This window comes from Nerophis ophidion, linkage group LG06, assembly GCF_033978795.1.
Source record: "Nerophis ophidion isolate RoL-2023_Sa linkage group LG06, RoL_Noph_v1.0, whole genome shotgun sequence".
In the NCBI taxonomy this organism is placed as follows: Eukaryota; Metazoa; Chordata; class Actinopteri; order Syngnathiformes; family Syngnathidae; genus Nerophis; species Nerophis ophidion.
In genome coordinates, this window is record NC_084616.1 from 50,974,532 (window position 1) to 50,998,254 (window position 23,723).

Here is a 23,723-nt window from a genome sequence, read left to right on the forward strand (position 1 = left end):
CTCCTCTTTGGCCTTGAAATCAATGGACCCATACTACAATGAAAGCAAGTCATTGATTTCCAGAATGTGTAATTTATTAATGCTGAAATTGTGTCAACTGACGTTTCAGCATTAAGGATCATTTACGCAAGCGTTCTTCTTCTTCTCCTCCTCTTTGGCCTTGCCGTTTAACCATCAAACAAATGCCATGGGAACATCGCCCCCTGGAGTTACAAATTCCGATGGGTAACAGATTTTGGTACAACACCGTAGGGGCGCCGAAAAGGGGGGGGGGGGGTGTAAAGGAGACGGATTCTAGGGGACAATGATGGAGAGGGGCCCCGAGAGGCCCCTAATGATGATGAAATTATATGAAATTATGTGTTGGGGGCCCTGTAAAGATTATTTTCATGGGGCCCAAAATCCCTAGCGGCGCCCCTGCAACACCGGCATGGTACAAGAAGAATCGGAATCGAGAATCGTCAGGAATCGGAATCAAAACAAAGAATAGGAATCGTTCGAATTCAAACGATACCCAACCCTATCAGGGGGTACTTAAATTAAAAAAAATTCACAGGTGGTACATCACTGAAAAGAGGTTGAGAACCACTGCACTAAGCCACTGAGTAGGTGATTAGGGTCCCTAATAAAAGAAATACTGGCCCCCAGACCAGGGGCGTCGCCAGACATATTTCACTGGGGCACGTGCCCCACTGTTGATCTGCAGTGCCCCAGTAAAAATTTCACCAATAAAAAAAGACGCTTCAGAGTTTTAAGTCTACATAACATAGACAACAGCGCACATACTACTTAGTATGGTAATTGATTGCTACTGTATTCACTCCACGAAACAGTGAGCACATGGCTACTTAATATGGTAATTTATTCAGGTGTGGATCGAGACTTCAGTTGAGAGAGAGAAGAGAGAGAGAGAGGGGGGATTCGAATCACTGCGTGAGGTAGGTGACGTTAGCCAACAACAATTTGTCAATTACAATATTTTGATTTTGATTTGACTCAAACTGTAACTCCTAGATAGATTCAAGAAAGTTATTCGCCTGCAGCAGAGAAAAGCGAGGAATGAGAGATGTAAGTGAAGTCCTCGCTAGCTAGGCAACATCATTGTCTTAAGTTGATGCTAAGTTAGCTAACGTTATTCCTTGTGTCAAGACAAACATATTCATTTGCTGTAGAGCTGTCGGGGGAATTTCCAATCAACATGAAACATAATGTTGGTTATTGTCTGCTGGTTCTGCATCAATGATGACTTGGAGTAAGCATGTGTGAGTTGAGTGCTTCTCAAATGGTTTATCTTCAGGAAGAAAAACATTTTTCCATATCATCAAGTCGTGAGCCAAATTTTTAAATCATTCAAGTTTATTTCACAGAAAAATAGCACAGTAGACTTGTCTTGTTAATCAGTGTGACTTTGACTAAAATAATATTGTTTTTTCACCAGAAAAATGGCTACAGCTAAAGCATCTGGTTTTGTTTCCAGAAAAAATAGTAACATTTATGTATTTGTTTTCAGAAAGATGGCTGAAAATATCAGGTTTTGTTGCCCCATTTAGATTTTTAAAAAATATACTTCCATGTCTGTCCTGAGTCCTCCTCCAACTTGTTAGTCGGTTTGCCTTTTGCTAAAATACTCATTAATAGTCACTAGAAAAATGGCTAAAAATATCTGGTTTTGTTGCCACAATTTGATTTTTTTCTCCCTAAACTTTTTCTTCATGCACACATCTGACTGTGACTCACTGAAAATGACACACAATCCACTTTTATGTCACGACCCACCGGTTGGGAACCACTGGTCAACTGTATAACAGTTACTGTAATATTTCTATGTCTGTCCAGAGTGATTGACCACTTTGCAAAAATGAAAATGAGACGTTACAATTTACTTCTCAGTAAATGATTCCCTGAACAGAAACACAACAGTTCATTTATTCTACTACTGTGGCTTTATTGTTTTGTGTATATTTTATAGTTTTGTGTATCTGAAATAAGATTAGCCACATTGCCATAAATGGAAATTAAATAATATAAAAGAACCCAGAGATGTAGAGGTGCTTTATTTTTTGTTTTACTTTTGTAGATGTTAAATTTGCAGATGATTACTGCAATATTTATTTGAAAAAGATTCATTGCTCTTCCTTTTTGCTTTTACCAGTAGCAGTTTAGAAGTCTGGAATTAAAAAAGTGCACAAGTTGGTCAAATGCATTAGTTAAATTCAGGTGGTTAATCAAATATCCATACAACATAATCTGATATGATTTCATAGTTTAAAGCACTATTTATGTATTTTTTATGATAAATAAGTGCTAAAAATGTTTTTTCCTTGCACACTCACATGAATTATTTGTGCCCCAGGTGTGCCCCAGTACAGTATTAGGTCTGGTGACGCCCCTACCCCAGACACATTTGTTTCTCTAAATTTGGCCCCCCCGAGTCAAAAATAATTGCCCAGACCTGACTAAAATGGAAACAGTGACACTTAGTGGAGAGAAGGAGAACTGCAGTAGTGGCTGAAAGCCCGGATGGAGCAGCCATTGGGGAAGTACTGGGCTTTAACCTAACTGAAGAGGGCTCCGCTCTCACTGCAATTAAATCGTCAAAGTGACAGGCCACGAGGAACCGCATTCCAGTTCCACGACATCCGTTCATTGACTCCTTTCGTTCGCTCGAAAAACAAGCCCAAGGACTTATTTTGGACATTGTTGGAGCAAGTTTGTGACGGCGCCCAGCGGAGCTGCTAGCTTGCTACACGCTCACTAGCCGACGTTGCTAACTGGAGCTGAGAAGTCCACAGCTTGTGTCAAAACTTGCCTTCAAACCACGGAGCTGGAGATCCAGTCGCACGGTCAAGCTCGGTGAAAACAAATCCAAGGACTTGCTTCATGAATTATGTCTGCCGCAAGCATTGACCCTCAGGTAGGACGCACCAAATAGCTCTGCTGTTTTAGACACAGCTAGCCCGGCTATCTGTAGCAGCCTGCGATGCTACACTAGTGCCAGCTAGCATCGGCGGTGGTTCTTTTCCATCCCCCGCGAGTTTGAACACATCAAGTGAGCGTCAAACGGAATATAAATGTTGCTGGTGTCAGACACACGCCTTTGCGCGCTCCGCAACACATGTGTGACACTTGCACCGCAGACTGAAGCTAACAGTCAAATGCCGCTTAAGCTGACTTGTTCGATTATAAGTTGAAGCATGTCATCGGCGTGCTTGCATGCAAACTCACCAGGTTTGCACACCATTAACTATAGCCGATGGCTGGCAGGGGGGGAAACCATGTTTAACGGGCTATGCTAGCGAGCCAAGTTCTGCGTGAATTAACACTTAGCGTGGTTTCATGACTCAAATCGCTGAAGTTGCTCGTTGCCTCACAAAATCATCAATCAAGCCGAAGGAACAACTGTATCTGGTTTGCAGTGCGCATCCAACTGCAACAGCTGTGGCCAATATGCCAAGGAGCCTCAGAGTAATGTTGTAGGCACAATACCAATGTGAGCAATTTGTATCATGCCCAATCTTTTTGCAAATTGCTTCCAGCTATATATTTGAATAATGTGTGGCGCAAATACATGTTTTTGGTGTCAAAATAATGTATTAAATACTTATGTAAATCTATTCATTTATAGTCGGGACAATATAACTGAGTATTGCCCTCAAATCAGTCCAACCACGACTAAACTACTGACTACTAAACTACTAAACTACTGACTAAACTACTACCACACCTTGGTTTACTATTTATAAAATATAATGTTGGGTTACTGACTAAACTATCCACAAAATCTCGTCTTAAAGGCCTACTGAGACCCACTACTACCCACCACGCAGTCTGATAGTTTATATATCAATGATGAAATATTAACATTGCAACACATGCCAATACGGCCTTTTTAGTTTACTAAATTGCAATTTTAAATTTCCCGGGAGTTTCGTCTTGAAAACGTCGTGTAATGACGACGTGTACGCAAGACGTCACAGGTTTTTAGGAACATGAGCGCTACGCACCCACACGGCTAAATGTTGTCTGCTTTAACGGCATAATTACACATTATTTTGGAGATCTGTGTTGCTGAATCTTTTGCAATTTGTTCAATTGATATTGGAGAAGTAAAAGTAGCAAGATGGAGTTGGGAAGCTTTAGCCTTTAGGCACACAAACACACGGTGATTCCTTGTTTAAAATTCACGGAGTTGAAACTTTACTATGGATCACAGCGGACATGGATCTTGACCACTTGTCAACCAGCAGGTTTCGGTGAGAAAATTGTGGTTAAAAAGTCGCCACTTACCTGATATCAGCTGAGCTTGCGCCTCCCGTACAGCTACCGTCGACTTCCCCGACACACTGCGCGTCAACACACGGCCGTGGACGTACACTTCCGGCTATCAGGTACTGTTAAACTCACTAAAACACTAGCAACACAATAGAAAGATAAGGGATTTCCCAGAAGTATCCTAGTAAATGTCTCTAAAAACATATTAATCCGTCTCAATGCAACGCGATTGCAATCGCGTTTTTTTTTTTTCCTAGTCAGTCGCTATCAATATCCTCAAACATGAATCTTTCATCCTCGCTCAAATTAATGGGGAAATTGTCGTTTTCTTGGTCCGAATAGCACTTTTTGTTGGCGGCTCCCATTAAAAACAATGTGAATATGTGAGGAGCCCCCACACGTGTGACGTCATCATCTGCGACTTCCGGTAGAGGCAGGCCTTTTCTCCAATTGCGAACTTTATCGTGGATGTTCTCTACTAAATCCTTTAGTAGGCATTTAAAGGCCTACTGAAATGAGATTTTCTTATTTAAACGGGGATAGCAGGTCCATTCTATGTGTCATACTTGATCATTTCGCGATATTGCCATATTTTTGCTGAAAAGGATTTAGTAAAAAATATCCACGATAAAGTTCGCAACTTTCGGTGCTAAGAGAAAAGCCCTGCCTCTTCGGAAGTCGCAGACGATGTCACATGTTGATGGCTCCTCACATCTTCACATTGTTTTTAATGGGAGCCTCCAACAAAAACAGCTATTCGGACCGAGAAAACGACAATTTCCCCATTAATTTGAACGAAGATGAAAGATTCGTTTTTGAGGATATTGATAGCGACGGACTAGAAAAAAATAAATAAAAAAAAAACGCAATTGCATTGGGACGGATTCAGATGTTTTTAGACACATTTACAAGGATAATTCTGGGAAATCCCTTATCTTTCTATTGTGTTGCTAGTGTTTTAGTAGGTTTAACAGTACCTGTGTGTCCACGGGTGTGTTGACGCGCAGTGTCTCAGGGAAGTCGGCTGCAGCTTTATGGGCGGCACAAGCTCAGCTGATCTCCGGTAAGAATCGACTTTTTACCACAATTTCTCACCGAAACCTGCTGGTTGACAGTCGGTCGGGATCCATGTTCGCTGTGATCCATAGTAAAGTTTCAACTCCGTGAATTTTAAACAAGGAATCACCGTGTGTTTGTGTGGCTAAAGACTAAAGCTTTCCATCTCCATCTGTCTACTTTGACTTCTCCAATATTAATTGAACAAATTGCAAAGGATTCAGCAACACAGATCTCCAAAATACTGTGTAATTATGCGGTTAAAGCAGACGACTTTTACCTGTGTGTTTGCGCAGCGCTCATTTTTCCTAATAGCCCGTGATGTCAAGCGTCAACGTCATCATTACGCAACGTTTTCAAGAAAAAACTCACGGGAAATTTAAAATTGCAATTTAGTAAACTAAAAAGGCTGTTTTGGCATGTGTTGCAATGGTAATATTTCCTCATTGATATATAAACTATCAGACTGCGTAGTAGTGGGTTTCAGTAGGCCTTTAATCAAGCCAAAGGAACAACTTTATCTGGTTTGCAGTGTGCATCCAACAGCAACAGCTGTGGCCAATATGCCAACGAGCCTCAGAGTAATGTTGTAGGCACAATACCAATGTCAGCAATTTGTATCATGCCCAATCTTTTTGCAAGTTGCTTCCAGCTATATATTTGAATAATGCGTGGTGCACATTTTGCAAATCAATGGGCGCAAATACATGTTTTTGGTGTCAAAATAATTTATTAAATACTCATGTAAATCTATTCATTTGTAATCGGGACAATATAACTGAGTATTTCCCTCAAATCGGTCTAACCCTAACCCTAACCCAGTGGTTCTTAACCTGGGTTCGAAGAAACCTGAGGGGTTCGCTGAGTTGGCCTCAGGGGTTCGGTGGAGCCTTTGCCCTGGAGGTAAAGACACATCTGACTTATCGTGTAAATAAAAACTTCTCCCTATCGACGTATTATGGATACCCCCAAATGTTACCTCTAATTTTCCATCTGATTTGCAGGTTGTTTGACTGATCGATTAAAACTTTTACTAGCAGATTGCAAAGGAAGAAAAATCTTTATATGAAACAGTACAGTTTACACAGTACAGTACATATTCCGTACAATTGACCACTAAATGGTAACACCTCAATAAGTTTTTCAACTTGTTTAAGTCGGGGTCCATGTTAATCAATTCATGGTAATGTGTATAAGGTCTGTAATTTGTTGTGACTTCATGCACTGTTGGTTTTGTTCTTTAAACAAGGTGATGTTCATGCACGGTTCATTTTGTGCACCAGTAAAAAAAAACATGACTTTTTCTTGAATTTGAAAAAAAACACCTTTTTATTTTTCACTAAAGAAGGGTTCGGGGAATGCGAATATGAAACTGGTGCCGTTCAATGCCTCCAACAAGGTTAAGAACCACTGCCCTAACCCTAACCACTATACAGTTTACATCCACGTCTAAACTACTGACTAAACTATTACCACAACTTGGTTTACTATTTATAAAATATAATAATGTAGGGTTACTGACAAAACCATCCACAAAATCTCGTCTTAAATCTCGTCTTGCGATATTCAAATTGGTTGCGCACAACAGAAATGATGTATAATTTGCAAAGTGCGCGAGATTGGTGAAATGCTGTAACAAATCACTAGCACAGTGTTTTTCAACCACTGTGCCGCGGCACACAAGTGTGCCGTGGGAGATTATCTAATTTCACCTACGTGGGTTGAACATATTTTAGCAAACCAGCAATTATAGTCTGCAAATGATGTGTTGTTGTTTAGTGTCGGTGCTGTCTAGAGCTTGGCAGAGTAACCGTGTAAAACTCTTCCATATCAGTAGGTAGCTAATTGCTTTGTAAATGTCGGAAACAGCGGGAGGAAACGTGCAGGTAAAAAAGTATCTAATGCTTGAACCAAAAATAAAAAAAAGGTGATTGCCCCTAAGAAAACTCATTGAAGCTTAGGGAAGGTTATGTAGAACGAAACTAAAACTGAACTGGCTACTAAGTAAACAAAAACAGAATGCTGGACGACAACAAAGACTTACTGTGGAGCAAAGACAGCTTCCACAAAGTACACCCGAACACGACATGACAATCAACAATGTCCCCACGAAGAAAGATAAAAACAACTGAAATATTCTTGATTGCTAAAACAAAGTAGATGCGGGAAATATCGCTCAAAGGAAGACATGAAACTGCTACAGGAAAATACCTAAAGAGAAAAAGGCACCAAAATAGGAGCGCAAGACAAGAAGTAAAAGACTACACACAGGAAAACAGCAAAAAAGTCAGAATAAGTCAGGGTGTAATTGGACAGGTGGTGACAGTACACCTACTTTGAGACAAGTTTTTTAATCATTTCTGCTGGTGGTGTGCCTCCGCATTTTTTCACCGCAAAAAATGTGCCTTGGCTCAAAAAAGGTTGAAGAACACTGCACAAGCATATGTGAATGCACAGTTTAAAACAGGGGTCGGGAACCTTTTTGGCTGAGAAAGCCATGATTCATGAAAGCCAAATATTAAAAAATTTATTTCCGTGAGAGCCATTTATATTTTTTAACACCGAATACAACTGTCAGGTTTAACGCTGATGACATCTAAACAGACAAGAATCAAGGAATTAAACAGACAGGATTCAATTTAGCTCAATGAGGAGAAACCCGCAGACCTGTACCCTTGTACAGTGTCGTCCCACGCTCTGACAAGAGGATTCGACTTCTCTTTTATTTGGACTTTCCCTGATTACAACAACTAAATGCATGCATTTTTAGAGTATAACAAGTCTCTTATTCTTTTTAATAACTTTGTTAAACTGAAGCTAACCATCCATCCATCCATTTCTACCGCTTATTCCCTTTGGGGTCACGGTGGGCGCTGGTGCCTATCTCAGCTACAATCGGGCGGAAGGCGGTGTACACCCTGGACGAGTCTCCACCTTGTCGCAGGGCCAACACAGACAGACAACTTTCACATTCACACACTAGGGCCAATTTAGTGTTGCCAATCAACCTATCCCCGGGTGCATGTCTTTGGAAGTAGGAGGAAGCCGGAGTACCCGGAGTGAACCCCATCGCATTCACAGGGAGGGCATGCAAACGCCACACAGAAAGATCCCGAGCCTGGGATTGAACCCAGGACTACTTAGGACCTTCGTATTGTGAGGCAGACGCACTAACCCCTCTCCCACCGTGAAGCCCTGAAGCTAACCAATAATAAATAAAATACTTTTGACCATTAATACGACTTCTTGAACAGGTGCGGTAGAAACGCATGGATGGATTCAAATGCATGAGAATGTTTTATATTTTGAACGTTATTTTTAACACTGGGATTACCAGCGGAATTATTAATTACTTATTGTGTTAAGCAACGTCAGCTAAGATTTATCTGAAAGGCAGATGCAGTCATCAAAAGAGCCACATCTGGCTCGAGAGCCATGGGTTCCCTTCCCCTGGTTTAAAAGGTCCTATCTTTTTACATGGTGATAACTTTTCTACTTCTTTTTCATCTTCTTGTTCGGATGGGATTCCAGCGATCAAAGGGACAAGCATCCAAAGGTGAGTTACTACTAATCTAAACATTGATGATTTTTGTATTAATGATTGTCCTGGACTTCAATTTTTGCATGCATTGAATGTAAGAACTGTATGGCTGTGTTTGTTTGAACAAAGGTTAGGCGTTAGCTGGAACCCGTTAACTGGCAGCTTTATTACTAACCCCTGATTTCCACAGGATGCTAAACGCCAGCGAAATCTCGCCGCCACGGGAACGGCACAGCCATGTGCTGTCCAGCATCCTCCAACGCTGTTCTATTGCTGCTCCGCCGTGCAGTGAAATTAGGGCTGGGCGATATGGCCTTTTTTTAATATCGCGATATTTTTAGGCCGTATCACAATACACGATATATATCTCGATATTTTGCCTTAGCCTTGAATGAACACTTGATACATATAATCACGGCAGTATAATGATACTATGTGTCTACATTAAAACATTCTTGTTCATACTGCATTAATATATGCTCATTTTAAACTTTCATGCAGAGAGGGAAATCACAACTAAGTCAATTGACCAAAAGTGTATTTTATTAAACAGTCATAAAGCAGTGGCACAAACATTCATGTCATTTCAAAACAGAAAGTGCAAGATTGTCGGAGACATTTTAAAACAAGTTATTAGTGTACTTTTGCGCATGATGTCACTTAGATGACATATCAAAATAACACTAAATTAAAGAGCACTTTCTGTACAGAACACCACTACAATAGTTTAAAATAAATAAAGTGCACTTTTGTACATAATGTCATACAAGATATTTCAATAAGTGTTACATAAAAATGAGCTGCATATCTAATAGTATATGTCTTACGGTGTTGCTTTGCTCGGAGAGAGCGTGTGACGTTGCACATGCGACAGTATGTGATGTATGTCAGAAGGTGCGCTTGTTTTACGTGTCTTTGAGAAGGAGAGACAAGAAAGACTGAGAGAAGCAAAAAGTTTAATGCCCGCAGCTAAAAGGAACTGCGTGAGAACGTATACTCTAATATCACGATATAGTCATTTTCTATATCGCACAGAGAAAAACCCGCGATATATCGAGTATATCAATATATCGCCCAGCCCTAAGTGACACAGTATGGATTTTTACGACATCTACAAATCCGCTCGTTATCACGTGATTAAGTAAACACCGCATAACGTCTCAAGCTTTGCCGTCGATCAATACCCACAGGCGGGCGCACCAGTTACGGCATTGACTTGACGTGACTCGTGAAAGTCGACAATTTTGCCTTGCAGAACGATAAAAAAATTGTTGTGGCAAGCAACAACACAACAGTAACATCATCCTTGGCTAGCTTTGTACACACACATACATTTCATTCAACTCCCCCAGCCCCTGTATCAGCTGGTATTTGCCACAGGCTTCTTAAATCACCAACAATTATTCCCGGGTGCGGCACCGCTGCTGCCCACTGCTCCCCTCACCTCCCAGGGGGTGATCAAGGGTGATGGGTGAAATGCAGAGAATAATTTCGCCATACCAAGAGTGTGTGTGACAATCATTGGTACTTAAACTTTAAATTTGAGATCTCCAGAATCCGCATGTCTTCACCTTTTTATGTCAGCAAGGTGAATTTAGGTCTAAAAACCTTTGACAAGTTGACTTTTTGTCCCTCCCCATCCTTTAGGACTTTTCAAAGTGTAAAGTATGATTTCCCTTGTAGACAGAATATTTTATTTTGAAGGTAAACCGATAATGTATTTTCTATTGGAATGACTTTCTGTCCAAGACAATCTTGTTTTAGCTAAATTGAACTGCCGCGGCGACCGACAAAAACAGAAACCCTGCGTATATTTAGCAACATGGCGGTGACGTTCCACAGGTGGTGGAAACGAACACATTGACTTGAATAAAAACGGAAGGAGTCCGCCGCTGTGGCAATGACATTCCGTAGCCGTTTTGTTTCCTGCGGAATTCAGGGATAAAACTTGCACGGACTAAATAACATTTATGATTGAGACAAACAACTATTACATTTAGGGGTGTACCAATTTGTTGAAATAACAAATTAATTTCAGAATTTTTCATTGCTGCTAATATTCAGGGACAATTGTTTTTTTTTTTTTCGTATAACGATACAATCCGAAATGATTCAGTGAGTTGAAATCAATTCAGTAACCTTATAGCCCCCCCCAAAAAAATCAAGCAATGTGACTGTGAAATAAATACTGTATACTGCAGGTGAAGTTTCCTATATTCTGTTTTTTTCTTGGAAGGGAATTAGACACTTTCTGCTCTCATTTTCTACATTTCAAGACAGTAACAGTAGTTTAACTTGCCACTTTTCTGCTTTTGTTTTTTAACAGAAAATAATACAATGTGAATATTAAAAAAAAAAAGTGCACTCAACATCTCTTCTGGTTGATTTAGCCTGCTACTACTCTCGTTTTTACAAACAGCTACAATAGCAGAAACAAGTCAAAACAAATACAAACGCCACAACACAATAACTTAAAGCCATCACAACTATGAGCTAAAACACAACCGTACAAAGATGGTACGGAAGTGACAAGTTTCGGCAATTTACCAACTTCCTGAGACGGAAAGTTTAAAACAGTGTGATGGAAAAAAGTTGGAAAAGTAATAATGTACTATGTAAAATACTATGTTAAGGATGTTTGTTTGTCGCTCTGCTCTTGCTTCTGTCACGTCCTTTGTGGCTTAAAGTTGTATTACAGTTTTATATGATCGTGTTGTGACGTTTCTTTAGTTTGGCTTTTGACTTTCGTGCTGTAACTGAATGTTGTTGTTGTAATTTATTATGTCTTGCCGCGTTTGCATGTGTTGTGACCTTTCTCAGCCACCGTAGCTATCTTCCATTCTTGTTTTGCCGACTGATAGCGATGAAGCCACAGACGGACAAGCAGACATATTTGAATAACGTTTAATCTCCTTATAATAAAAAGTGTTAAACTTCATGTAAAATCAGACGTTCTTAAATTCAATGTTCCTTTTTCTCGCATTGATAACATTGATGGTCCTGAGTTCAATCCCGTGCTCCGGATCTTTCTGTGTGGAGTTTGCAACTTCTCGCCGTGACTGCTTGGGTTCCCTCCGGGTACCCTGGCTTCCTCCCACCTCCATAGACATGCTCCTGGGGGATAGGTTGATTGACAACACTAAATTGGCCCTAATGTGTGAATGTGGGTGTGAATCTTGTCTGTTTATCTATGTTGGCCCAGCAATGAGGTGGCGACTTGTCCGGGGTGTACCCCGCCTTCCGCCCAATTGTAGCTGAGATAGGCTCCAGCACCCCCCTCGACCCGGAAAGAGACAAGCGGTAGAAAATGTATGGATAACATTGATTGAAAATGATGTTAGATCGATGCCTAACTTCCGAAAAGCACACTTGCTGAGCACAGATCGATGTACAGTAGTTGCAACTTCGGAATATATATTGATATATCGATTAATCGTTACAGCCCTAATTACAATACAATACAATACAAGACCAATGCTGTATCAACAAAATCCATGTTCATGCACATAATGCTATGACGGAGAAGTATTAATTTAATTGCCATACAATTGCAGTAATTATTGTACTATAATTTCTGCCCTATAAAAAGCACTTACGATAAGCCGCACTCACCTAATTTGTGGAAAATGTTTATTTTGTACATATATTGGGCGCACTATAAAAGCCGCAGATGTACATTATAAAACATGTAATATTTTGTGTTCATTCACAAATGTAACATAAAAACATTACATACAGTTGCCTACCGCACAGATCATTGAGCGTAGTCTCCGTCGTTCTTGTCCTCCTGCGGGCTAAAACCGATCAAGACCTGTTCTTCAGGCACCTGGCGATCCAGCCTTATTGGGCCTGTTAGCGATGACAGATTTATGTTGCGTGTGGCGGCAATTGTTTTTTGGTGACCGGATTGAATTTTTCAATGAGTGGATGAGTAAAGAGGGGGAGAGGTAGAGCATGCACTGCGCAGTAGAGTGATGAACGGGGCCGATTGTTTCCTGTAAAACTAATAATAAAGCAACCGGAATGTCACAAATCAGTGACCTCGGATTCTGACCGGAAAGCGGAGTTCAGCGGACCCATTGTAAAGTGAAGGGTGGTACCCCCGACAAAAACATCCACCCTGAAGGGAACGTCTGCCCTGTGCTCCTTGACGACAATCTGCACCGGACCCAAACAGCAGGACAGATGTAACACCTTACATTAATTCCAGTCACTTTTTGTAACTCTTTGGGCAGATCTGAACGATCAAAAATCACAAAAATCCTTAACTTTAACAACTGTATTGCTGCAATAATTAACTTTAAACAAGTAAAAAACAATACATTAACATCGGCGATGAAAGGATGTAAATGCATAAGTGTGCCTTGGAAGAGGCGCCATAAACAAGAGTATCTCTTCTCTGCTGTGAACTAAGTCTTGTGCATTTTTTTCCTGAAAAGTCTGGTGCCATCGCAATTTCAAAACATGCACTAATACTTTTTTTTGTTGCAGTGCAAAATGGTTCGCTTCATCAGAAAGAGACTGTCCATGACAATGACTTTGAGCCATACCTCACTAGTCAATCAACTCAGGTAAGGAGGAAGCAATCAGACACTGTAGAATATTTAATACAGCACAAAAAGTAAGAAATGTTGTGTTTAGTGGATTATATATTTGTTGTTACAATACTTCTTAGCAATAACGGTTGGAATGTATTTGTATCATCCTTTTAAATTGTGCCAACTTGGAGTTTTAAAGGTGCTGCAAAGAGGTGTGCCAGGCTTGTGGCATTTTTCAAAACGACTTAAGGCTATAATTTCTGCCAAAGGTGCATCAACTAAGTATCGAGCAATAGCTTTGAATATTTATGTACATATGATTTCTTAGTTTTTTTATGTTTAATAAATTTGAGAATTTGTACAATTTTGGGACGAAAATTCATGTTTTCCAATTTGGAATAAGGCTGGAACACTACAAAACCTAGAAAAAGCAAAGCGCTGCGAATACTTTCCAGATGCACTGTATTGTCCAGCAAAAAATTGTATCGGCCCAGGCCTGCTTAGATTCGGCTTTCCATGGTGGAGGGACGTTAGCGGAGCTTGTTAGCAAAAACGCTACATTGCGATAAGGGCAAATTTGTTTCAGATTGCGGGACACAGCTACAATGTGTCATGCATTATCATAATATAACGATATAATTTACATCTCTATCAACAGTTAAGTTTACATAATTTACACTGTATATCGTCTGTCACACAGCATTGTCTCTTTGTTAGCAATTTAAATGGGCAGTGCCTTTACTCCAAATAGTTTGACAGCTTTACATTTCCGTAATTCTAGCCAAGAAAATTCCAGAATGTTCATGGGGTTAAATAATAATCAAATTTATTGCTCAAAATTCCAGAATCTTGATGTGGTTAAATAAAGGTTATGGTATGAGTTTATTTGGAACATGCATACAATTACAACATTATACATCACAATTTCCAGCTTCTTTTTTCAACATGTTTGAAAAGGAGTAGGAAGAAGCTGAGTTTATTTAATCCTACCCCTTTTCCATTACATAGCAATTGTTAACACTTTTGTTAACTTCCTGTTATTAATTAATTCACAATATGCACCATAAATATAATTTAAAAAATATAAATAATAATTTGTGAACTACAGTTAAGAAAATAGGTATTTCAACACCCTGCTATTTTGCAAGTTCATCTAAGTGGGAGAACTTAGGGGTCTGAAATTTTCACGGTAGGTGCTTGTCCACTGTATGAGAGATAACCTAAAAAGAAAAATCCAGAAATTACAATCAATGATTTTTTAACAATTTATTTGTGTGATAAAGCTGAAATTAAGTATATGTCTTACGGTACATTAATATTTGGTAGAGTTGCCTTTGTTAGCAATTACAGAGGTCAAACTTTTCCTGTAGTTCTTCACCAGGTTTGCACAGACTGCAGGAGGGATTTTTGCCCACTCTTCCACACAGATCTTCTCTAGATCAATCGGGTTTCTGGGCTGTGACTGAGTAACACGGACTTTCAGCTCCCTCCAAATATTTTCAATTGGATTTAGGTCTGGAGACTGGCTAGGCCACTCCAGAACCTAGATATGTTTCTTACGAAGCCAATTCTTGGTTTTCCTGGCTGTGTGCTTTGCGTCATTGTCATTGTCAAATTTTAATTTTCCTGAATGAATCAATAAAGTACTATCTATCTATCTATCTATCTATGTTGGATGATCCAGCCACGACTCATCGTCAATGATCTGACTGAGGGAAGGAGATTTTTGGCCAAAATCTAACCAATACATGGCTGCAGTCATCCTCTCCTTAATACAGTACAGTCGTCCTGTCCCATGAGCAGAAAAACACTCTCAAAGCATGATGCTACCACCCCCATGCTTCACAGTAGGGATGGTGTTCTTGGGATGGGACGCATTATTCTTCTTCCTCCAAACACACGTAGTGGAATTATGACCAAAAAGGTCAATTTTGGTCTCATCTGTCCACAACACTCTCCCGTGACTCCTCTGGATTATCCAAATGGTCATTGGCAAACTTAAGACGGGCCTTAACATGTGCTGGTTTAAGCACAGGAACTTTCCGTGTCATGCATGATTTCAAACCATGATGTCTTAGTGTATTACCAACAGTGACCATGGAAACAGTGGTCCCAGCTCTTGTCAGGTCATTGACCAAGTCCTGCCGTGTAATCCTAGGCTGATTCCTCACCTTTCTTAGCATCGTTGAGACCCCACGAGGTGATATCTTGCATGGGGCTCCACTCCGATTGAGATTGACCGTCATGTTTAGCTTCTTCCATTTTCTAATGATTGCTCCAACAGTGGACTTTTTTTCAACAAGCTGCTTGGCAATTTCTCCAGAGCCCTTTCTATCCTTGTGGAGTGGTACCATTTTGTCTCTGGTGTCTTTGGACAGCTCTTTGCTCTTAGCCATGCTGAATGTTTGGGTCTTACTGATTGTATGGGTTGGACAGGTGTCTTTATGCAGCTAACGACCTCACACAGGTGCATCTGATTAGGATAATACAGTGGAGTGGAAGAGGACTTTTAAAGGCGGACTGACAGGTCTTTGAGGGTCAGAATTCTAGCTGATAGACAGGTGTTCAAATACTAATTTTCAGCTGTATCACACCAATTAAAAAAAAATAGATTGATTTCTGGATTTTTCTTTTTAGGTTATCTCTCATACAGTGGACATGCACCCACCGTGAACATTTCAGACCCCTCCATGATTTTTAAGTGGGAGAACTTGCAAAATAGCAGGGTGTTCAAATACTTATTTTCTTGACGGCAAGTCGTATTTCATATGGTGAGAAGAGAAAGATTATCCCTGAGTCAATAATGTTTATCATGGTTCTTCTTCTTTGTACTTTGTAAACACTTTCAACATTTTCTTAAATTGGATAATATTAGTACATAGTTTGATTTATTTACTTAATCCATTCCATAATTGAATCCCACATACTCATATCTTAAAAGTTTTAAGTGTTTTTTTAAATTGAATTTTCCTTGAGGTTATATTATGTTTTGTTGAGAAAAATTGTTGTACATTCTTGGGTAGCAGGTTAAATTATAATCAAATATAAGATGTGTTACTAATGATATTGCTCTGCTCATTTTCATGCTTCTAGAACAACAGCTACCAGTCTATCACCGATCCTTACCTTTCCAGTTACTACGCTCCCTCCATCGGCTTTCCTTACCCCCTCAGTGAGGCTCCTTGGTCCACAGGTGGGGACCCTCCAATTCCATACCTCACCCCTTACGGACCCTTGAGTAATGGAGACCATCACTTCTTGCCGGACACAGTGTTTGGCCAGCCGGGTGGCCTTGGAAGCAGCATTTACCCTCACAGGTTTAATTTTTTTCCCGAAAACCCCGCCTTCTCTGCTTGGGGCACGAGTGGCTCTCAGGGCCAGCAGACTCAAAGTTCAGCATATGGTGGCAGCTATAGCTATCCCCCTAGCTCTCTCGGGGGCACCCTGGTGCCCGATGGTCAGACTGGCTTTCACAGTGACACACTCAACAAAGCCCCTGGTATGAACAGCCTGGAGCAGGGCATGGTTGGTTTGAAGATTGGAGGGGATGTCACTGGACCGGGGTCAGGAGTCAAGGCTGTAGGGTCAGTGATTGGTGGGCCAACTGTGGCAGCCACAGGGAATGGGGCCACAGCCATTGGAATGCCCCTGCCCAAACCCACCTCTTGGGCTGCGATTGCCAGCAAGCCTGCCAAGCCACAGCAACTGAAAGCTAAGGTAAAGCCAGGGTTGGTCAGTCCTGGGGGAGCTTTTCCTCCACCCCCAATCAAACACAACATGAACATTGGCACCTGGGAAAAGGGTCCTGTAACTAAAGTTCCCACGGCCCCAATGCAGCAGCAGCAGCCTCTTGGTCTGCCTCACACCATGCAACATCAAGCCCCCATGCAGCAGGGACCCATGCAACCTCCCCCTCCTCAGTCTTTGGTGCATCCTCAGATGCAACCCATGACCTTACAGCACCAGCCCCTCCATCACCAGCATCATCAGTCACCTCCTCAGCCCTACCAAAACCACACCCAGCCACCACAACCCCAGACCCGATGGGTGGCCCCACGAAACCGCAACCAAGGCTATGGGCAGGGAATCTTTAACCACGACGGTAGTGGGATAATGGGTATGGTTGGTAGCGGAAATTGTGGACCCCAAGCCTGTGCCAGCCAGGGACCTGGCGGGGAGTCACATCCAGTGCTGGAGAAGCTTTGTGCCTCCCACAGCTATAACCCCAAGGACTTTGAGTGGAACCCAAAGAATGGACGCGTTTTCATCATCAAGAGTTATTCTGAGGACGACATCCATCGCTCCATCAAGTACTCCATCTGGTGCAGCACAGAGCACGGCAACAAGCGACTGGACTCAGCCTTCCGAGCAATGAATGGCAAAGGCCCTGTGTACTTGCTGTTCAGTGTCAATGGCAGCGGTCATTTTTGTGGCGTGGCGGAAATGCGTTCACCAGTGGACTACGGCACCAGTGCTGGTGTTTGGGCACAGGACAAGTGGAAGGGCAAGTTTGACGTTGACTGGTTGTTCGTTAAGGATGTGCCTAATAGCCAGCTGCGCCATATTCGCCTGGAGAACAACGACAACAAGCCGGTGACTAACTCCCGTGACACCCAGGAAGTTCCGCTGGAGAAGGCCAAGCAGGTGCTCAAGATCATCGCCACGTACAAACACACCACATCCATCTTTGATGACTTTTGTCACTATGAAAAGAGGCAGGAAGAAGAAGAGGAGGTGCGCAAGGTGGGTCTTTTTCTTCAGCATCAACCCATTGGAATGTTTTCTTTTTAAAGGGGAACTGCACTTTTTTGGACTTTTGCCTATTGTTTACAATCAATATGAGAGACAAGTTAAAGTTAAGTTACTTTAACTTTAATTAAAAAAACAGATTTATTTAAAAAAAAAAAGCATTTTGATTAAATGCATAATGCATTTTAAAGTCTGCTTGTAATGGCAATGAGAGGTCCTCTATTCTGCCCGCAAAGGCCTCTAAAAAAACATTAAAAAAGCTGCAACAATACTCCATTTACATTTTATGACATGAGTATTAGCAATGTATTAGTGTTATTATTATATGCGCTAACTTAGACAAGCTATTTTTAGCTGCGTCATGATCCGAGGGAGCTAACCGCTTGTGTGGCTATGGTAACTTAATTGGCTGGTGAGCTGCTTTCTTGACTCGGAGCTCGTAAAAGTTAATTATAGATCATAAATAAGTGACCCCCAGAAGGGACAAGCGGTAGAAAATGGATGGAATAATATTGGTAGGATTAGGACATTGTCCTTGGTCAACTTTGGCATCCAATTTAGATCTTGAAATGGAGACAAAGACACGAAATGACCATTGGTCTGCGCTTGGTTCCACCATCCTATTTTCTGCATGAAGATAGCAAATTCTATCAGTCGGCATCCTAGTGACAGCAGACATTGTACAGTAGATTATATTTTATTATGTTTTTTGGCTCTCATGAAATCTTAAATGAATAGTAATCAGTGATGTTGTCAAGGAAAAAGCAAACGCTGTGATCCATTTTTTTAATTAATGCTTAATATGATCAATTTACGTAAATATTAAATGTTAAAAATGTGCCTGTTACTACAATACATGTATACTTAGTGTGTATATAAAACCTTAATGGAGGTGACAGGGTTTTTTTAGAGCACTTTATAGGCGGAATAGAGCACTTGAGTCCCTTTAGCTTCATTGTAAGCGGAAATTTGATCACATTTATTAATGTTTTAGAGTGCATTAAAAAAGAAAAAACATGGTTTTCTTGTCTTACATAAGGATTTTGAATAAAGGGCAAAATAAAAAATAAAAAAAATCAGCTCCCCTTTAAAGATATATAATTAAAACACTAATATTTTAGTTACTCGTTCCATGTGTTTCCTTATTGTTTTCATAGACTTTTGAACCTACACCGATACAGAGTCGCTCTCGGTTGGATCAGGTGAGGAATTAGTATTACTTTTTATCATCAGTGCCACTTGTCTTTAAAGTGAACCAAGAGAATGACTTCTTTATAAATTGTATCACTTTTTTGAAAATGTAATTTTAACCCCCTTTTTTTTTTTTTTTCTTTGTCATTTTTCCCTAACCAGGAACGTCAAAACAGGAGTAAACAATAGAGGACATTTATCTCTGGCGTGATCAAGTTACACTAGGACTCGATTGATTTAAGAGACAGAAGAATATGAAATGCAAACAAGCTCTTTGTTTTTTAAAAGTCTATTCCGGGAATTACCTGCCATCAGTGGGTTTGTGTTTTTTTTTTTTAATTTTTTTTTTACCCTTGTTCCTGCCCTGCCCCACCACTTGACACTTATGTGTTGTTGCAGGGGTTTACCAGCTGCTTCAAGTAATATTAATTCCCACCACCCACTTTAAAATACATGTTTTAACATTTGTCTTACACTTTTCACCATCCAGTCCTGCTCTCGTCTTCTCAACTGAATCAGGGTTTGACTGCATCATGGAGAAAAACATCTGCCACTTTATATTTCAGTACAATCAAGAATGGCCATGTCCTATCCCTATTTGTCCACGTGGGGGCAGCATTGCCAAGTTTTAGAGTTTTAACTGTGCCAAACAGGGTTGGAGCATCCCAAAGGCAATGTACAACTTGGAACTGAACGAAAATAAAACTTCAATGATTTATCTACTTTTCATTCAGATTGACAAAATCTCAATTTTTTGGCTTACTACTGACAACTTTAATTTTAAAAGCTCAGTTTCTGGAGCCTGCGTGTTTTTCTTTTTCTGTAGTTAATGAACTGCTAACACAGTGACACTGCTGGAGAAATCAGGGATAGTGTGACACCACACAAAACTATAGACACAATTCAGAGGAAGACCTCTTGGGAAAGAAATAAATCCTCCACAACCGGGACCATCACCCTTTTAAATCATACAATTGTTCCCCTCTGCCTTGCTTTCTTTTCATGTTTATCTCCAAAAGGTGCTTGTCTTGTTCAACCCAGTTTTAGAGAAATGTGGCATCCACTAATTTAAATTTTCACAATCAACATGTTTTTGTGATGTAATTTGCTGCATCAGATTAGTTGTTGCTTTGTGTTGTTCCACAAATATTTCTCTTGTTTGCCACCGTTCTGTCTTAATTCTCATTTTTGTTTCCCCCCTGAACTAGGATTAAGTCTCATGTTTGATCATAATGCTAAACTTTAATGTAGGAGCCTATATATTCATGGAGAAAGCCTAAAAATGTATAACCTAATAACTGTAACCGATTTACTGTCGCGTAAGAACAAAATGAATGGAGAATGGTTTGTGTGTTTTGGTGGGTCATTTGGTCTAGAACCTGAATTGATTGCATATGATACGCAAGGTACAACAGTGGACAAAAAACTGAATACCAACAGGTGATGTGTCAATCAATGCATGTAAGGTAGACTTGGGGATCTGTACTGTTCAGCAGAGTGGTGATTATGTGTAATGGTCCTTAAAAGGACAGCGACCCTCACCCCCCATGTTTTGGTATCACTCACCCAACGTCTATCACCGCTTGAAGTGATTTTTAGCTTTTTAAAGATCGGTCATGTTGTTTTTGCGACCGTCTGATCCAATCTAGCTTCATACTAGCTAATCAACTAATCCATATTCATTCATCCATCCATCCATTTTCTACCGCTTATTCCCTTCATTATAATTGAAAAAACTGTTGAAAGCACAGGTCTTTCATAAATTGCATTACATCAGGATTATGAAAGTTTTTGTTTGTCAAAAGTGAAATCACTTTGGTCTTGTGATTCTGCATTTAACCTTGCCAGTCAAGTCTTTGTTTCCACGGGAACTTACCTCATGACAGCATCACTTCCTCTTTTGCCCCCACGCCAGTCATCACATTGATTGATCCCATGCAGCTACATAATGAACGCCCTTCACGTATTTGCTTCAACAGCGCAAAATCTAAGTCGCGGGGATGGGCTTGGGCAAGGCTTTTAAAAAAATGCCACAGGTGCAGTCAATCAAGGTCATTAGCTGCTTGTGGTCAGAGCAAAAGATTGACGTGCATGACAATGACAAACGCCAGAGGACTTTTGCTGCCAAGGCGAGATGTCAAGATTAGCCATGAATGGATGTATTGCAAAGATGAAAATGATCTTCTAGACCACAGCTGTAGTGGGAATATTGTTCAAAAGATGCATCATGTTTTTTTTTCTTGATAGAAGAAATCAAGCCTTAATAAACTGTCAATTCAGAAAGAATTTGGTTTTGTTCTCATGCATTTTTTTTTTTCAAGTAACCTTTATTGACCTCATGCAGAAACTTCTGCTTGCTGGGTTTGCAAAGGGCCGAATACTTTTATCCCATCCGACACCTGGAATCTTTATGACATTACTCGTGCGGAGTAAATTGGTCAATTACTACCATTAATCTTCATTCTTTAAAGAAGTGGGGTCTGTGACAAAAACACGAGGTACATATTTTCAGGTCCCCTCTGTCAGGCGTTCTTTAGTAGAGCTATCCATGGTGCTGAAGATCTGCTTGTGGAGTCAGTGTGTGTTTTAGTTACTGTATGTGTGATAATAGTCTTTACTAACGGCTGGTGTTAACGGAACAATGTAACCAAGGATCTCCTGGAAATTACTCACACCTAGTTTTTAAACACATTTCTGCTGCAAATAGTTTTTCGGTGAAAAACATATGGAGTCTTTTTATTTTATTCCAATTATGACAGCAACATGCATGGGATTCAGTGCGACTTTATTTGCCAAATAATCTAAAATGACACTGTCATCACATTCAACATACAAGGAAAACAACCAAACTGCTCATTTAACATCATTTTGTCATGTTCTATTCAAACCCCGGTGTTTGTTTGCCCATGTAAATGCTTTCGCCCATATAAATTAATTACCCACCTCTACATTTGTAATATTTGATAACATTTAATTGGTAGCACTGCTGCGCGTTTTAATAAATCTTCTGCACTTTTAGGTAAAAGGCCAGTAGGTGGCGTCGAATGACTCCATTATCTGCACTGTGTCCAATGCGCTTCATCACTGCAGTCTTCCCACTGTGAACACCTCCAAAGCTCCTTATCGAGCTCCTGTGTGTAGGCCTCGGCTTGAGAGCATCACAGTGTAGGTAAGGTGTAGCTGCTGGCCTTCTTTTGCATAGGAGATCATTCATTATGAACTGCCCCAGCTCCTGCACTTTTAAAAAAATATTTTAGAGCCTATAGGGATTATTGCTGCATAGATTACTAAAGTTAGAGGGAATTAAGCATCAGTGCAGACACGCCATTAGACAAAAGGCTTTCGTATGAGCTTTTTAGCATCCTTAAATCCCTTTAAAAAACAGATTAACATGACAAAAATCCAATTAACATCCTCCTTGTACATAGGTTTGATGTAAACGCAATTGAAACCCAGCATGACCTCATTTGGAAAAAGAGACGCATTGCAACTCCCTAGCCAAAGACTCATAAGGGCATACATACACACACACATACATACATACATACACACACATACATACATACATACCAGGCCCTGTTCCACTGCAAGTGTTTAAAGTGGGCTCCAACCTTCTTGACAGGACACATCATATATGCATGCATGTAAGAACCCCCCAGAATGAAGCCATGTAGAGTCCTCTCTTGGCATTCACCGCGTGCCTTAATTGTTTGGACATTAAATCAAGGTCCGCTGTGAACACGCAGAGTGACAACCCCCTTTAAAAAAAAAAAAATCACCGTCGACTTGGAGGCGATCTGCACCACGCAGCATCTTCTCGCCAAAAAGAAGGTTGCAGACTTTTGAAGTGTGGCACGCACGCGCGCACACGTTCCAAAGCGGATTTGGATCCCAATCACACGCGCGCTCACACCAACGTGTGTCGCTACATGCGCATCTAAAGCCGATTCACACCTTTAACGCACTACTTTGCATTCAAAGCGAACATAAACAGGGGGCGGGAAGCGCACCCCCACTTGACGTTAAAGGGCATCACACCATGTTAGGGTAACTGTGCACCTCAAAGCCCACGGGGAGTGGGGGGGGGCAAACACACACGCGCGCGCAAACTCCTGCATCCTTCGCGATACAACGGAGGTCAATGTATAGAAAGACGAGACACACACACAAAAGCAGAGATGTCAGCCCGCCAACATGTCCGTCCCAGGATGGTCTGCTAGGTTCCATTCAGTTGGCTTTAACGCTCCCGAGTCCACCGTCAAGACGCCTCCTCGACGTCACCACTCTGCAGGAATCGAATTTTCGTTATCAGTTGGAGGGGGGGGAAAAAAAAAGCTTCTCTCCATCAAAATGCGACCGGTTCCTTCTGGAATGGC

General features: G+C 40.8%; 2 protein-coding genes across 4 annotated transcripts in view; one reads left to right on the forward strand and one right to left on the reverse strand.

Moving 5' to 3' along the window:
- birc7 (baculoviral IAP repeat containing 7) overlaps positions 1 to 21,334 on the reverse strand; it is a 46,422-nt gene extending 25,088 nt beyond the window's left edge. Inside the window, exon 1 of one of the 2 annotated variants that reach the window (XM_061904153.1) lies at positions 21,224 to 21,334. The gene's annotated coding sequence lies outside the window, so the exon portion shown is untranslated. The remainder of the gene's footprint in view (positions 1 to 21,223) is intronic. The other variant, XM_061904154.1, reaches the window with a different exon arrangement.
- On the forward strand, positions 299 to 20,076 carry LOC133554891 (YTH domain-containing family protein 1-like). Of its 2 annotated transcripts, XM_061904152.1 has the most exons (7): positions 299 to 938; positions 1,015 to 1,068; positions 8,860 to 8,884; positions 13,361 to 13,440; positions 16,501 to 18,150; positions 19,314 to 19,358; positions 19,510 to 20,076. In XM_061904152.1, the coding sequence occupies exons 2-7, from the start codon at positions 1,060 to 1,062 to the stop codon at positions 19,534 to 19,536; spliced, it is 1,836 nt and encodes a 611-aa protein (XP_061760136.1). In that variant the 5' UTR covers positions 299 to 938; positions 1,015 to 1,059; the 3' UTR covers positions 19,537 to 20,076. The 2 variants fall into 2 exon arrangements, with proteins under 2 accessions (XP_061760136.1, XP_061760135.1); XM_061904151.1 differs by lacking the exons at positions 299 to 938; positions 1,015 to 1,068 and adding an exon at positions 2,338 to 2,914.
- Positions 21,335 to 23,723: the final 2,389 nt, after the last annotated feature.